The sequence below is a fragment of the Schistocerca americana genome, chromosome 8 (genome assembly GCF_021461395.2).
Source record: "Schistocerca americana isolate TAMUIC-IGC-003095 chromosome 8, iqSchAmer2.1, whole genome shotgun sequence".
Lineage (NCBI taxonomy): Eukaryota > Metazoa > Arthropoda > Insecta > Orthoptera > Acrididae > Schistocerca > Schistocerca americana.
Genome location: NC_060126.1, coordinates 407,426,207 through 407,440,877, shown reverse-complemented (window position 1 = coordinate 407,440,877; position 14,671 = coordinate 407,426,207). Strand labels below are relative to the sequence as shown.

At 43.0% G+C, this 14,671-nt stretch overlaps 1 protein-coding gene across 1 annotated transcript in view; it reads right to left on the bottom strand.

Moving 5' to 3' along the window:
• LOC124544769 (UDP-glycosyltransferase UGT5-like) overlaps window positions 1-14,671 on the bottom strand; it is a 171,168-nt gene that overhangs the window by 54,007 nt on the left and 102,490 nt on the right. Inside the window, exon 2 of the mRNA XM_047123446.1 lies at window positions 7,857-8,115. Within this exon, the coding sequence (XP_046979402.1) occupies window positions 7,857-8,115 (259 nt within the window). The remainder of the gene's footprint in view (window positions 1-7,856; window positions 8,116-14,671) is intronic.

Below are 14,671 nucleotides of genomic sequence, written 5' to 3'. Positions count from 1 at the left end.
CGTTTGGTTGAAAGTAATACACAGAATCGTTGACCACTGAGCTTTTATTGAAGTGCTGCTTCAAAACGTGGGCAGTGAGGCCGCGTCACACTTTTAATTAAGTTTCAGGCACTTCGGATGCGATTTCAACATTGGAACTTTGGGAACTTAATGTCAATGAGTTGTACTAACAAATAAAAACTAAATCGAAAATTGACATTTTTTGGTCAATTTCACCAACGTCCCCCCTTAAAGGAGATGATAATGAAATTCGAAAAGACGGGTGAGTTTGTTGTGCAACTGGAAGAGGAAGGCACCCTATCCCGGTCGAAGTTACTGACAACGTTGCTGTTGCTGTAACTGACCACGCAGCACATGCCCCAGGTAGTGCTAGCGCTCCTGCAGCGTCGCAAGACTTGTCCATCCCATGGTTCACAGTACACGAAATTTTGCAGTCTGTATTATACTGGTAGCTATGCCTGTCCAGACGGTGCAGCAACTGAAACCTCATGATCCGTAGCAATGTTTTAAATTTGCCCTTGGGTTTCTGGCATGGCCTGAAACTGTTGACATGTAGCTGGGCGATATTCCATGGAGTGAAGAGCCACATTTTACACTACAGGGTGCAGTGAATTGTCAGAACTACAGTATTTCGGGTACTGTTCAGTCATGTGTTGTGCACAAAGAACCACTGAATTCAAAATGACTCTGAGCGCTGTGGGACTTAGCATCTGAGGCCATTAGTCCCCTAGAACTTAGAACTATTTAAACATAACTAACCTAAGGACATGACACACATCCATGCCCGAGGCAGGATTCGAACCTGCGACCGTAGCAGTCATGTGGTTCCGGACTGAAGCGCCTAGAACCGCTCGGCCACAACGGACGGCCCATTGAATTCGCCGGATGTGACTGTGTGGTGTGTAATCACAAGCACTTTCAGTCTCGTCCTATCTCCTTTGAAGACAGTTCACCCACAGGGCCCGTCAAGCACGCTGTGACGGCTGCGTGTTATAGAAGCCTCCTTGTACAGTGTGTGATTCCTGTTTTGAAACAGTGCAACTGTGTGGAAACCACTGATTTCATGCAGGATGGGACAGCACAACATGTCGCTCGCCCAGTGGAAGATCTCCTTAATGCAACCCTCCACGAATGTGTCATCTGCACAGGGTATCCAAAATGCATGGTCCGCAAGATCATCTACCCTGAATCCACGATACTTTAGCTCTTGGGATACCTAAAACAAGGCGTTTACCAGGGGACACGTTTGGCCTCTAACTGACCTGTAGGCCAATTTACAGAAACACGTTGCTCAGACTTTACTGGAACTGCTGAGAGCGACTGTTGATCACCTCGTTTTATGGATGCAGCATCTCATCGACTTCTCTGGTGCTCAGATTGAACAAAGTATGTGAGCAACGGTTGATAATAAAATCAACATTATACCTTAGTCACTTCTTTGACCTTTTCTGCCCACTTCCTTTTCCTAATCCGTTACATGTGGAATCATTTCTATACTTCTTTCTTACATTCACAGTGCCAGATTTGCCCCTGGTGTCCAAAATTGGAACTAACTTTCATGTGGCCTAAACAGTATTGTGAAATATGTTCATGATTTAAAAAATCATGATGCTGCGCCACGAATAAATACAGACGTGAATTTGTGGAATTCTTGTAAATTTCGCACAGCACACGCGGCGACCACTTAGCCGTCGTGTGACTAGGAGTGATGCGTCTGCAAGGCTCCATGACCAGACGACGATGCGCAAATTCCGGCCATGGCATTGGCGCTGACCCACGTATGCACGCCGCGCAGCTCCATCACCGGGATCAAGGGAAGGCCGATTATGTAGCTGCGATGCAATAAAGTCAGTGACAAACTTGCCGGTGTTTCTCTGCATGCTTGGGCGTGAGCCACTCCTCTCTCCCAAACCGTACCTGTCAGTCGTTCTGATATATTACACTACTGGCCATTAAAATTGGTACACCAAGAAAAAATGCAGGCGATAAACGGATATTCGTTGGACAAACATGTTATACTAGAACTGACATGTGATTACATTTTCACGCAATTTGGGTGCACAGATCCTGAGAAATCATTACCCAGAACAGCCACCTCTGACCGTAATAATGGCCTTGATACGCCCGGGCATTGAGTCAAATACAGCATGGATGGCGTGTACGGGTACAGCTGCCCAAGCAGCTTCAACGCGATACCAAAGTTCATCAAGAGTAGTGACTGGCGTATTGTGACGAGCCAGTTGCTCGGCCACCATTGACCAGACAGTTTCAATTGGTGAGAGGTCTGGAGAATGTGCTGGCCAGGGCAGCAGTCGAACATTTTCTGTATCCAGAAAGGCCCGTACAGGACCTGGAAGATGCGGTCGTGCATTATCCTGCTGAAATGTAGGCTTTCGCAGGGACCGAATGAAGGGTAGAGCCACGGGTCGTAACACATCTGAAATGTAACGTCCACTGTTCAAAGTGCCGTCAATGCGAACAAGAGGTGACCGAGAAGTGTAACCAATGGCACCCCATACCATCACTCCGGCTGATACGCCAGCATGGCGATGACGAATACACGCTTCCAATGTGCGTTCACCGCGATGTCGCCAAACACGGATACGACCATCATGATGCTGTGAACAGAACCTGGATTCATCCGAAACAAATGACATTTTGCCATTCGTGCACCTAGGTTCGTCGTTGAGTACACCATCGCAGGCGCTCCTGTCTGTGATGCAGCGTCAAGGGTAACCGCAGCCATGGTCTCCGAGCCGATAGTCCAGGCTGCTGCAAACGTCGTCGAACTGTTCGTGCAGATGGTTGTTGTCTTGCAAACGTCCCCATCTGTTGAATCAGGGATCGAGATGTGGCTGCACGATCCGTTACAGCCATGCGGATAAGATGACTGTCATCTCGACTGCTAGTGATACGAGGCCGTTGGGATCCAGCACAGTGTTTCGTATTACCCTCCTGAATCCACCGATTCCATATTCTGCTAACAGTCATTGGATCTCCACCAACGCGAGCAGCAATGTCGCGATACGATAAACCGCAATCGCGATAGGCTACAATCCGACCTTTATCAAAGCCGGAGACGTGATGGTATGCATTTCTCCTCCTTACACGAGGCAACACAACAACGTTCCACCAGGAAACGCCGGTGAACTGCTGTTTGAGTATGAGAAATCGGTTGGAAACGATCCTCATGTCAGCACGTTGTAGGTGTCGCCATCGGCGCCAACCTTGTGTGAATGCTCTGAAAATCTAGCATTTGCATATCACAGCATCTTCTTCCCGTCGGTTAAATTTCACGTCTGCAGCACGTCATCTTCTTGGTGTAGCAATTTTAATGGTCAGCAGTGCATATTACAACCCTTGAGCTCGGGGGGGGGGGGGGGGGGGGGAGGGGGGTAGTAAAAACGTACTACGAATAAGATTTGTGCGATACTTCTTTGAACAATTTATTTGCTAGTGAACTGTTCGGCAGGTTTTTTTTTAAATATTATCACAAGCTACACTGAATCTACATCTACATATAGATCTACACACCGAGAGCCACCTTGCGGTGTGTGGCGGAGAGTACTTTACGTACCAGTGTCACGTTCCCTCTTTCCTGTTCCAGTCGCGAGTGGTTCACGGAAGCCTGATTTCCGATAAGTCTCTGTGTGGGTTGCAAATCTCTCTAGTTTTGTATTCATGGTCTTTCAAGGCAATATATTTGATTCCTTCTAGAAATATACTCTGTCGCTACTTCAACAGTAAACTTCTGCGAGATGTAGAATGATTCTCTTCTAGTGCCTTCCACTGGTATTGGTTGATAATTTTCGTGACGCTTTCATGGACACTAAACGAGCCTGTAACTGAAATGTGCTACTCTGCTTTGGGTCCCGTATCAATCCTAACTGATACAGATCCCAAACCGACGAGAAATATTCAGTTCGAACGACGGTCTTTTATGCTGCATCCTACAGTTCACTGCAGGCCTGATAGTGAACTGCAGGAACAGCCCAACATTCAAACTCAACAAAATGCTCTTCAAAATTCTCAAAGAAGCATACACATTCAATAATGGGAGAACACTTAAAAAACACAGTAGAATTTATACTTGTTAAAAACATGTAAGTACCTGATTGAGCCACACTTGTTTCATTTGACATACAAAACCTTTATCCCTCTGTGCGAATAGATCCCACACTACAGATAATCAATGGCAACCTACAAAAGCAAAAAGAATTCCCTTCAACTCACATTACTACTAATGGGCCAGCTCGAATTCGCACTTTTACACAACTACAGGGTGTTTATAAATCAATATCGGAGTTTTAGCGCTTTATAATATTTGTTACATTACATTACATCGCATGGCGTTAGGTCGGGTGAACGTGGAGGCCATGCAAAGCAAGCCCTGTCATTGCGCCCCTTGCGGTCTATAAAGCGCTTGGATACAATGAAGTTCAACCAGTCACGTACTTCGGCATGCCAGTGAGGTGGTGCACCCATCTTGCTGGAAAATGAAGTTCAACTGAGGGAAGAGCCATTGCTCATGGTAAGAAGTGCCAGTTACAGTAGGTTCACCAAAAAAGAAAGACCCATAAAATTTCCGTCGGGATACGGCACAAAAAAACAGTCACTTTAGGGGAATCTCGTTGCACCTGTACCACCTCGTGAGGATTTTCTGAGCCCCAGATGCGCACATTGTGAGTGTTAACATGTCCACTAAGGTGACAGCTCGACTCATCACTGAAGACAACATGATCCAGAAAATCTTCATCGTGATGAAACAACATTTCGTTACCGAAGTTGGTACGTAATCGATGGTCTGCCGGCTTTAGAGCCTCTAATAACTGTACACGGTAAGGACGTAGTTGTATGCGTTTTCTTAAAACTTTCCAAACAGCGACTGGTGGAAATTCACTGTACCCAAGCTCTGGATAGGCCGCAAGGGGTCCAATGACAGGGCTTGCTTTGCATGGCCTCCAAGTTCACCCGACCTAACGCCATGCGATGTTTTCCTTTGCGGCTTCATCAAGGATCGTGTGTTCGTGTCTCCGCTACCAGCAAACTTCATTGAATTAAGAAACCGGATTGAAGCAGCTGTTGCTACAATCACTGAAGACACACTTATCAACGTTTGTGAAGAACTCGGCTATGGACTTGATGTGTGCCGTGTGATAAATGGTGCTCACATTGAACATTTATAAGGTTCTTGGTAAAACTGTTTGAGTTGCTATTTCATTTGGCATATCATTTTATCTGTAAGTTTAATGCAATAAATATTATAAAGCGTTAAAACCCAGATATTCATTTATAAACATCCTGCATTATAAATTTAACAATAAAATCTACAAACAGATGGCCTCGCAGTCGGCTCAGACCTTTCTGGATTGTCAGGTGAAACATTTGTAAGTAATTTAGTAGACAAAATCCTGAATTCCAATCACAGCCTCCTCAAAAATATCATCTACTACTACAGACATGTAGATGATACCATTATTTTAATCAGAGGCACAAAAGATAACATCAATGAGTTGAATCAATTATTCAAGAACTCACATGAAAACATAAAATTCACATAATTGCTTAGGCTTCCGTGGCCAGAGTCAGTCGACGTAAAAGTTTTCTGGATGTGGTACCGCGTCATAATGCAGCGGCAGTAGATTTATACGTTATGACGCGGTACCACTCCCAGAAAACTTTTATGTCGATAAATTCACAGTTGAGCACCAAGTAGGTGACAGTATAAACTTTTAAAACCTTACCATTATAATAAAGAATAACAGACATCAGTTTGAAGTTTATCGGAAGCCTACTACAACACATACTACAATTCACAACTCCTCTTGTCACCCATAGCCCACAAAATGGCAGCATTCCGGTACATGATCAATACACCGATCCAAGTGCCACACTCAGAAGAGAAATGTGAACTAGAAATTGAAATAATAAAACAAACAGCTATGGCAAATGGTTATAACAGCTCCATAGTAGACACCCTAAGCCACTCAATAGTGGCAAAGCAATCATATCACAAGAAACAAAAAGAAAACATCTTCCACACAATCCCATTTTTAGCTAACATTTTATATCAGATTGTCAATGTTTTCAAACGAAAAGGCATAAGCACATCTCTACCACAGACAATAAGATTGGACAGAAGCTACCCCACAATATTAGCACACAAAACCCACTTCATCATACAGGTGTGTACGAAATCGAATGTTGGAACTGTGACTGCTTCTACATAGGCCAGACAGGCGGATCATTTAAAATTAGATTCAGAGACCACTTGGTAGCACTAAAAACCAGAAAATACCACATATCAGCAATAGCCATCCATCTGCATGAAACAAAACACCACGGTAACTAGTATCAGCATCCTTCACATCCAACCAAAAGGCAAAAAACTAGACCTTCTTGAGACATTCCAAATATACAAACACCAAACAAAACAAATGACATTATTTACAATAGTATCATCTCTGTTTTCAGCAACTGCCGACGTTATTAAACTCTCAATGCACACACTCTCTCTCTCTCTCTCTCTCTCTCTCTCTCTCTCTCTCACACACACACACACACACACACACACGCACACACACCTTAACATTTACAATAAATATTTAGTCATACAAACAAATGTAAATTCACCTGATCATACAGGCTTAACCCTTTGAAACACGTTGTGGAGATAAATAAACAGTGAATGGTAACACTAAACTATTTGTTTCATTTAAAGAATTAGATCAAGTTATGCTGAAGGAATTAGATTAGGAAATGAGACAGTTAACGTAGTAGGTCAGTTTTGTTATTTGGGTAGCAAAATAATCGATGATGATCGAAGTAGAGGGGATATAAAATGTTGGCTGGAATGGCAAGAAAAGCGTTTCTGAAGAAGAGAAATTTGATAACATCTAGTACAGATTTGAGGGTCAGGAAGCCTTTTCTGAAAGTATTTGCATGAGTGTAGCCTTGCATGGGCAGGAAACATGGACAATAGACAGTTTAGACAAGAAGAGAATAGAAGCTTTTGAAATGTCATGCTACTGAAGATTAGATGGGTAGACCACATAACTAACGAGGAGGTATTGAATAGAATTGAGGAGAAGCGACATTGTGGCACAACTTGACTAGAAGAAGGTATCGGTTGGTAGGACGTGTTCTGAGGCATCAAGGGATCATCAATATAATATTGGAGGGCAACGTAGAGGGTACGAATCGTAGAGGGAGAGCAAGAGATGAATACACTAAGCAGATTCAGAAGGATGTAGGTTGCAGTAGGTACTGGGAGATGAACAAGCTTGCACAGGATAAAGTAGCATGAGGAGTTGCATCAAACCAATCTCTGGACTGAAGGCCACAACAACAACAACTTTAGACAAATGACTTCACAAAACAGTCACCAATTTTTTCAGTTTTTTTAGATGTTTTAACAAAAAGTGATTGCCTTTTGTTTGTGTATGCACACTTGGTAGTGACCAGTAGTGTCCAAATAGCCTCCATAGATATGTGTACGTGCTTCACTGTACTGGATATTCAACCAGAACCTTTTAAGTCTTCTAACTCTTAATTTTCTCCATAACCTGTTCTTGATGCATTAGCAACCATTGCAGTGTTTTCGATGAACGTTGCAGGCCAATGTGATACTTTGCACACTGAAAGAACATTGGGGAACAGTCTACTGAAGACTGTCCCTTTACTGTACCACGCAGTTCTGAAGAAAAATTCTCGCAACGAAATAATCTAAGCTACGTTCTTGGTAAGCGGCCTCTGATGCTTCGGTTTAATAGGCTGGTAACGGAAGGAGGTGAGGAGGAGGAAGAGAAAGAGAGAGAGAGAGACAGGCAGAATTTGGTAGCTAACAACATACTTACGGCCAAAGAAAGACATGGTGTTGGGTAGCGCGACATCTGTCCAGTTATTTGGCGGTCCTTGCCCAGGGAAGGGCGTGACGGCGGTGATGCGGTGCCCTTGTGCGTGCAGACCCTTGGCCATAGCTCGTCCCAGATTCCAGTGGCTGGGCGAGCCCACGGGAAACACCATCAGCACGTGCGCAGCACGTGTAGCCTCTAGCAGGCTCAGCAGGAGCAACAGCGCGATGGCCGCCATCTGCTCCCTCCGCGATGCTCCCATCTGAAAAAAATAAAAACCTATACAGTAATGGCTTCTGCAAACGAAACGTATTGCATCCCTTGATAACATTTTAAAATGCTGGTTAACCGGCTCGTTACAGAAGATCTTGTTTGCCTTATTTTCAAAAATGGTTCAAATGGCTCTGAGCACTATGGGACTCAACATCTGAGGTCATCAGTCCGCTGGAACTTAGAAATACTTAAACCTAACTAACCTAAGGACATCACACACATCCATGCCCAAGGCAGGATTCGAACCTGAGACCGTAGCAGTGACGCGGTTCCGGACTGAAGGGCCTAGAACCGCTCAGCCACCGCGGCCACACCTTATTTTCATGAGCAACTGAATCACTTATATCTGCGTAGTAGTGAGTGGAACACCCTGACGATGGTTGCATGGATTTTCCGGATTTATTGACAAGGCCGTATCATCCATTCGTTTTGACCAATGACGTCATCAAATTTGACTAACCGCTGATCGAAAACCAATATGCGTAAAATAAAACGTCTTCGGTTCATTGGTAGAATTTTGGGAAGATGTGGTTCATCTGTAAAGGAGACCGCTTATAAAACACTAATACGACCTATTCTTGAGTACTGCTCGAGCGTTTGGGATCCCTATCAGGTCGGATTGAAGGAGGACATAGAAGCAATTTAGAGGCGTGGTGCTAGATTTGTTACTGGTAGGTTTGATCATCACGCGAGTGTTACGGAAATGCTTCAGGAACTCGGGTGAGAGTCTCTGGAGGAAAGGAGGCGTTCTTTTCGTGAATCGCTACTGAGGAAATTTAGAGAACCAGCATTTGAGACTGACTGCAGTACAATTTTACTGCCGCCAACTTTCGCGGAAAGACCACAAAGATAAGATAAGAGAGATTTGGGCTCGTACAGAGGCATATAGGCAGTCATTTTTCCCTCGTTCTGTTTGGGAGTGGAGCAGAGAGAGAAAATGCTAGTTGTGGTACGAGGTACCCTCCACCACGCACCGTATGGTGGATTGCGGAGTATGTATGTAGATGTAGAAATACTCCAGAAGTATTTGGCAGAAATGTAGTTGATGGACACGATTCCTGGCAGCGGTGGTCACGAGGACGTACGCTCGCAAGGAGACCGAGTTCCGGAATGCCACGTGTCACTACTGGGAGGGAGACCGTCTGTTCGGCCTTTGGATCTGGCACACCGTACTGCATGTACAGCAACAGTATGACCAGCAGATGGCAGCACAGTGGCGCGACCAACTGTTACCAATCGGTTACTTCAAGGACAACTCCAAGCCAGACGTCTCCTGGCGTGCATTCCACTGATCCCAAACCGCCGCCAATTACGAATTCAGTGGTGTCAAGCGAAATATCATTGCAGGAAAGGATTAAGGTCTGTTGTGTTTTCTGATGAAAGCTGGTTCTGCCTCGGTGTCAGTGAAGGCCGTGTGTTGCTTAGAAGGAGGCCAGTTGAGCGCGTGCCACCAACCTGTCTGCGGACTAGGTTCAAATGGCTCTGAACACTATCGGACTTAACATCTGAGGTCATCAGTCCCCTAGAACTTAGAACTACTTAAAGCTAACTAACCTAAGGACATCACACAACACCTATGCCCGAGGCTGGATTCGAACCTGCGACCGTAGCAGCAGTGCGGTTCCGGACAGAAGCGCCTACAACCGCCGCAACGGTCGGCTGCGGCCTAGGCACACTAGACCTGCACCTGGAGCTATGGTCCGGGCTGCTGTCTCTTATGACAGCAGGGGCACTCTCGTGGCTGTCCCTCGAACTATGACTGCAAATCTGTGCGTCAGTGTGGTGGTTCGAGCTGTTGTGCTGCCATTCATTAACGGCATTCCAGGCGGTGTTTTCCGACAGGATAACGCTCAACCACAAGCCGCTGTTGTAATCTGACATGCCCCACAAAGTGTCCAAATGTTGTATCAGCCTGCTCGATCACCAAATCTGTCTCCAAGCAAGCACATAAGGGACACCATCGGACTACAACTGCTACTTCATCTGTAAGCAGCATTAACAACCGTCCCAAGTGCAACAGGCATCGAACTCCATCCCACAAACTGACAACCACCACTTGTACAACAGCCGGCCGGAGTGGCCAAGCGGTTGTAGGCGCTACAGTCTGGAACCGCATGACCGCTACGGTCGCAGGTTCGAATCCTGCCTTGGGCATGAATATGTGTGATGTCCTTAGGTTAGTTAGGTTTAAGTAGTTCTAAGTTCTAGGGAACTGATGACCTTGAAGTTAAGTCCCATAGTGCTCAGAGCCATTTGAACAATTTGAACTTGTACAACGCAATGCATGCATATTTGCATGCTTTCATTCAACATTCTGGGGTTTACACAGATTATTAATGTGCCTGCATCTCACATTTACAATGGCTTATCTCGCACGTACATCAACGTTTGCTAGTGTAATGGTAATCACTTACTCTGCATGAAATGTTTTTTGGTGCTGCGACTTTTTCTTCCGTCTCGTATTTTGCTATCACGGGTAACTGCCAGATACATTCTAATACTACAGTCAATTTTTTAATAGTTATGACTGGTAATATGAGAAAAAAAAAACATCTAGAACTAAGGGTGCAACGTTTCTGGCAGTTTTCACCATCTGGCATTTCTTGTTCCAAGGAGAACGGTAGATAACGGCGAAGGAGTTTTGTGTACCCCATATACACCATAACTGACAGAGTAGTTTTTCCATGTTAGAGGGGCAAAGTGTCACATAATTGTCATTCTCGTATCTCCTGACTGATAGCGCGGTATCATTTCACTGATTCTGATTATTGTGAGAAGTCTTCAGAAACATACACGTATTGTAATAAACAGAGGTAGGAATCGATTAGAAGAAATAATTACTAATCAAATTGTAAGCCAAGAGTGTGGACTATCACACACTCTTCTTGACATTTACATTGACTTCACTCTTTGTAAATGGAAGTGGAAAAAAAGAAAGGAATTGTGATAACGAATAAGGAATATCTGAAGGTATTTCAGTTTGCATATGATATTGCTATTATTCAAAAGAAAGAAGATGATCTCCAACGACTAATCTACCAATTGAACGAAATATATGCTATAGATACAACTTTAAAATTTGTAGTAGTAAAACGAAAATAACGGATTTCTGAAGAGAATATCCTGTCGGATTAAAAACTCTTGGATAATTCAGTCTTAGAGCAAGTCTCTCAAATCTCTTATTTAGGCTGTGCTATAAGTTTTGATTTCGAGTCTGGTACTGAAAATGAGATACACAAATTCCAATCTGTCTGTGTCACCATTAGCAGAACGGTAGGGCATAAAGTAGAAAAAAGAGATCTTCATGAAATTCTATTAAGTGATGGCGGCTCCTGTGTTATTCTATGGAAGCCGGAGGCTGGGTTACGAAAATAAAGAAAAAAAAATGGACAAAAAGCGACACGATTAGAAATGAAGACACTGAAAGTGAATTATATAGTTTCAACATGAATGAAACAATTCAAAAATGTATTAAAGATTGGAGACGACAGCTCATGAGAATGCCAGGCCATAGAATTCTGCTGAAGAGCTTGAATTATGGGAATGAGTTAGTTTGTGAGTTGGGGACAGGAAGAAGCCTGATCCTTGCAAGGAAAATAATGGTAATGATGATTGTGACGATTCTGTGTGTGTGTGTGTGTGTGTGTGTGTGTGTGTGTGTGTGTGTGTGCGTCTGTGTGTGTTTGTAACAAAATATCTGTAGTAACAATAATAAAAGTTAGCGCTAAAGGAAAGCCATGCTACATACATTTTTGTAACAATATATCTCTTCTTCCATTCTTGGTGCATCTTGTACCACTGAGATACCAACTGGTATCGGAAATTTCCACCACAATAATTTCTTCGTTGTTGTTGTTGTTGTTGTCTCAGGGGATACGGAATCGGATTTTGGGTTAAAAAATCGAATTTTTTTTTATTGGCGTATTATATTCTGCCATGTTTCCTCTTTAAAATGACGTATCATACATAGCTCTACTACAATTATAACTATTTTATTTTTATATATTTGTGAGATCGGGTATTGCGCTTTTGTTATACACGTCTCTCGTGGCTGACCATGAACTTTTTGGCAGTACCTTTAAAGTGACATGAATTCAAATATCCCGGTTTCCAGCGACTATTTATACACTAGTTGCCCGAAAATGTTTCTCTCTGGTTTCCTCAAGTTACTCTTTGACTTTGTGGCGGGACTGTTTTGTAAACAGTGTGATATAAGAAAGTAGTTGTTGTTGAGTTATTTCGTATTTAGTGCTTCATTTTTCGCAGTGAAAATGCCTAGAGCTAAAGCAAAAGTATTTAAAAAGCGTGTGAACTGGCAAAAGAAAAGAAATAATGATTCATTAGCAAAGCAAAGCAGTTCATCATCATCACTGTTGGAAAATGTGAATCCACTTATTACTGATTTGCCGAACGAACTTACACCAAATGAAAACAGTGCTTCTCATAAAAAACTAAGAGATTTGGAAGAGAAATATAATTTACTTGATAGAGGGAATGAAGTTTTTGAACTCATTGATACGAATATATTGTGTGAAGCTCTTGAAAACAGTTTGTGCTGCAAAAAATGTCATGGAAACGTTTCTCTGAAAGTAGAATCCCATGTTGGCCTGGCTGCCCAGTTTAATTTAATATGCAGTGTTTGTAAATACAGCTGTAAGTTTCCAAGCTCGGTTTCAGTAACTGTAAATAATGGATACAAGAAAACTGAACTTTATAGTGTAAATATTAGGTTAGTTTATGGATTGCGAGCAATTGGTAAGGGCAAAGCAGCTGGTGATATGCTATGTGGTGTTCTAAATCTTCCAAGTGCACCTTCAAAGTTTGAAGCTTACAATTATGTACTAGGATCTGCAGTTGAAGATGTAGCACAGAAGTCAATGCAGGTTGCTGTGGAAGAAGCAGTGGAAGAAAATGACGGCAGTCGTGACCTCACAGTGGCGTTTGATGGCACGTGGCAGAAAAGGGGCCACACCTCCAACAATGGTGTTGTAACAGCAACTAGTGTTGATACTGGCAAGGTTATTGATGTTGCAATAATGTCTAAATACTGTAGGTGCACAGGCAGGCTGAAAAATGAACACAGTGATGACTGTATTGCTAATTATTATGGTAGTAGTGGTGGCATGGAGGTTGCTGGGGTGAAGAAAATTTTTCATCGCTCTTCACAGTGGTATAATGTTCGCTATGTCAAATATCTGGGAGATGGTGACTCTAAAGCATTCAAAGAAGTTTTGGAAAGCAAACCATATGGGAACAGTGTAAATATAAGCAAACTTGAATGTATAGGACATGTGCAGAAGAGAATGGGTGCCAGGCTGAGAAGGTTAAAATCAGTTATGAAAGGGAAAAAACTAGATGATGGGAAAACCTTGGATGGCAGAGGAAGATTGACTGATTCCATAATAGACCACATTCAGAACTGCTATGGCCTTGCAATCAGGCAAAATACAGGCAATCTTGAAGAAATGAGGAGAGCTATATGGGCTTTATATTTCCACACCGCATCCACGGATGAGCATCCACAACATGGTTTGTGCCCCAAAGGTGAAAACAGCTGGTGTAAATACAATAGGGGACTAACAACAGGAGAGAAATACATTCACCACCACAGTCTACCATCAGCCATCATGGCAGAAATAAAGCCCATTTTCAGAGATCTGGCTGACAGAAGTCTTCTGATGAAATGTCTTCACGGAAAAACGCAGAACCCCAACGAGTGCTTGAATAGTGTGATATGGCATCGTCTCCCAAAAACAGTGTTTGTCGGAATTAATACACTACATTTTGGTGTGTATGATGCTGTGGCAACCTTCAATCTTGGAAATATAACTAAATGCCAGGTCCTTCAAAAGTTGGGTATGTGTGTTGGTTCCCGTACGGTACGTGCTATGTTCTTTTTAGATCAGCACAGACTAAGGCATGCTGATAATATAATCAAGACATTAGTGAAAAAAGCAAGACAGGTGCAGAGGGGTGCCAAAAGAAGACTTGAAGATGATTATGAAGACTGTGAAGGGGGTATTAGCTACGGATCAGGAATGTTTTAATCTTCTTTCTCCGTTTCCCGTAAGTTTACTTTTTACTTCATCTAGGAACATTATCTCAGGTACTGGTCAACCTAGAAGTCTGAAATTTTTATGACGTAGTGACATAGGTCCCTATTACATACTGAAACAACGATTTTTTAATTACTTGATTTACAAAAGACTTAGGGGTGATAGTCTAGTAAAAAGCGATGGAAAAAATTTACTTAAAAATAAATGTACAATATCTCTGTAAGAAAATACTTTGACAATAAACTGTTGTTTCAGTATTGTTGTAACATATGAATGCACATACAGTAAAATTTTTACCTCTCTGTCTCCAGTAGTTTGTGAGAAAATGTTCCCTATAGTAGGCATATATTAACATTGCGGGGATAGGTGATTCCGTATCCCCTTCAGTCCTGAGACTGGTTTGATGCAGCTCTCCATGCTACTCTATCCTGTGCAAGCTTCTTCATCTCCCAGTACTTACTGCAACCTACATCCTTCTGAATCTGCTTA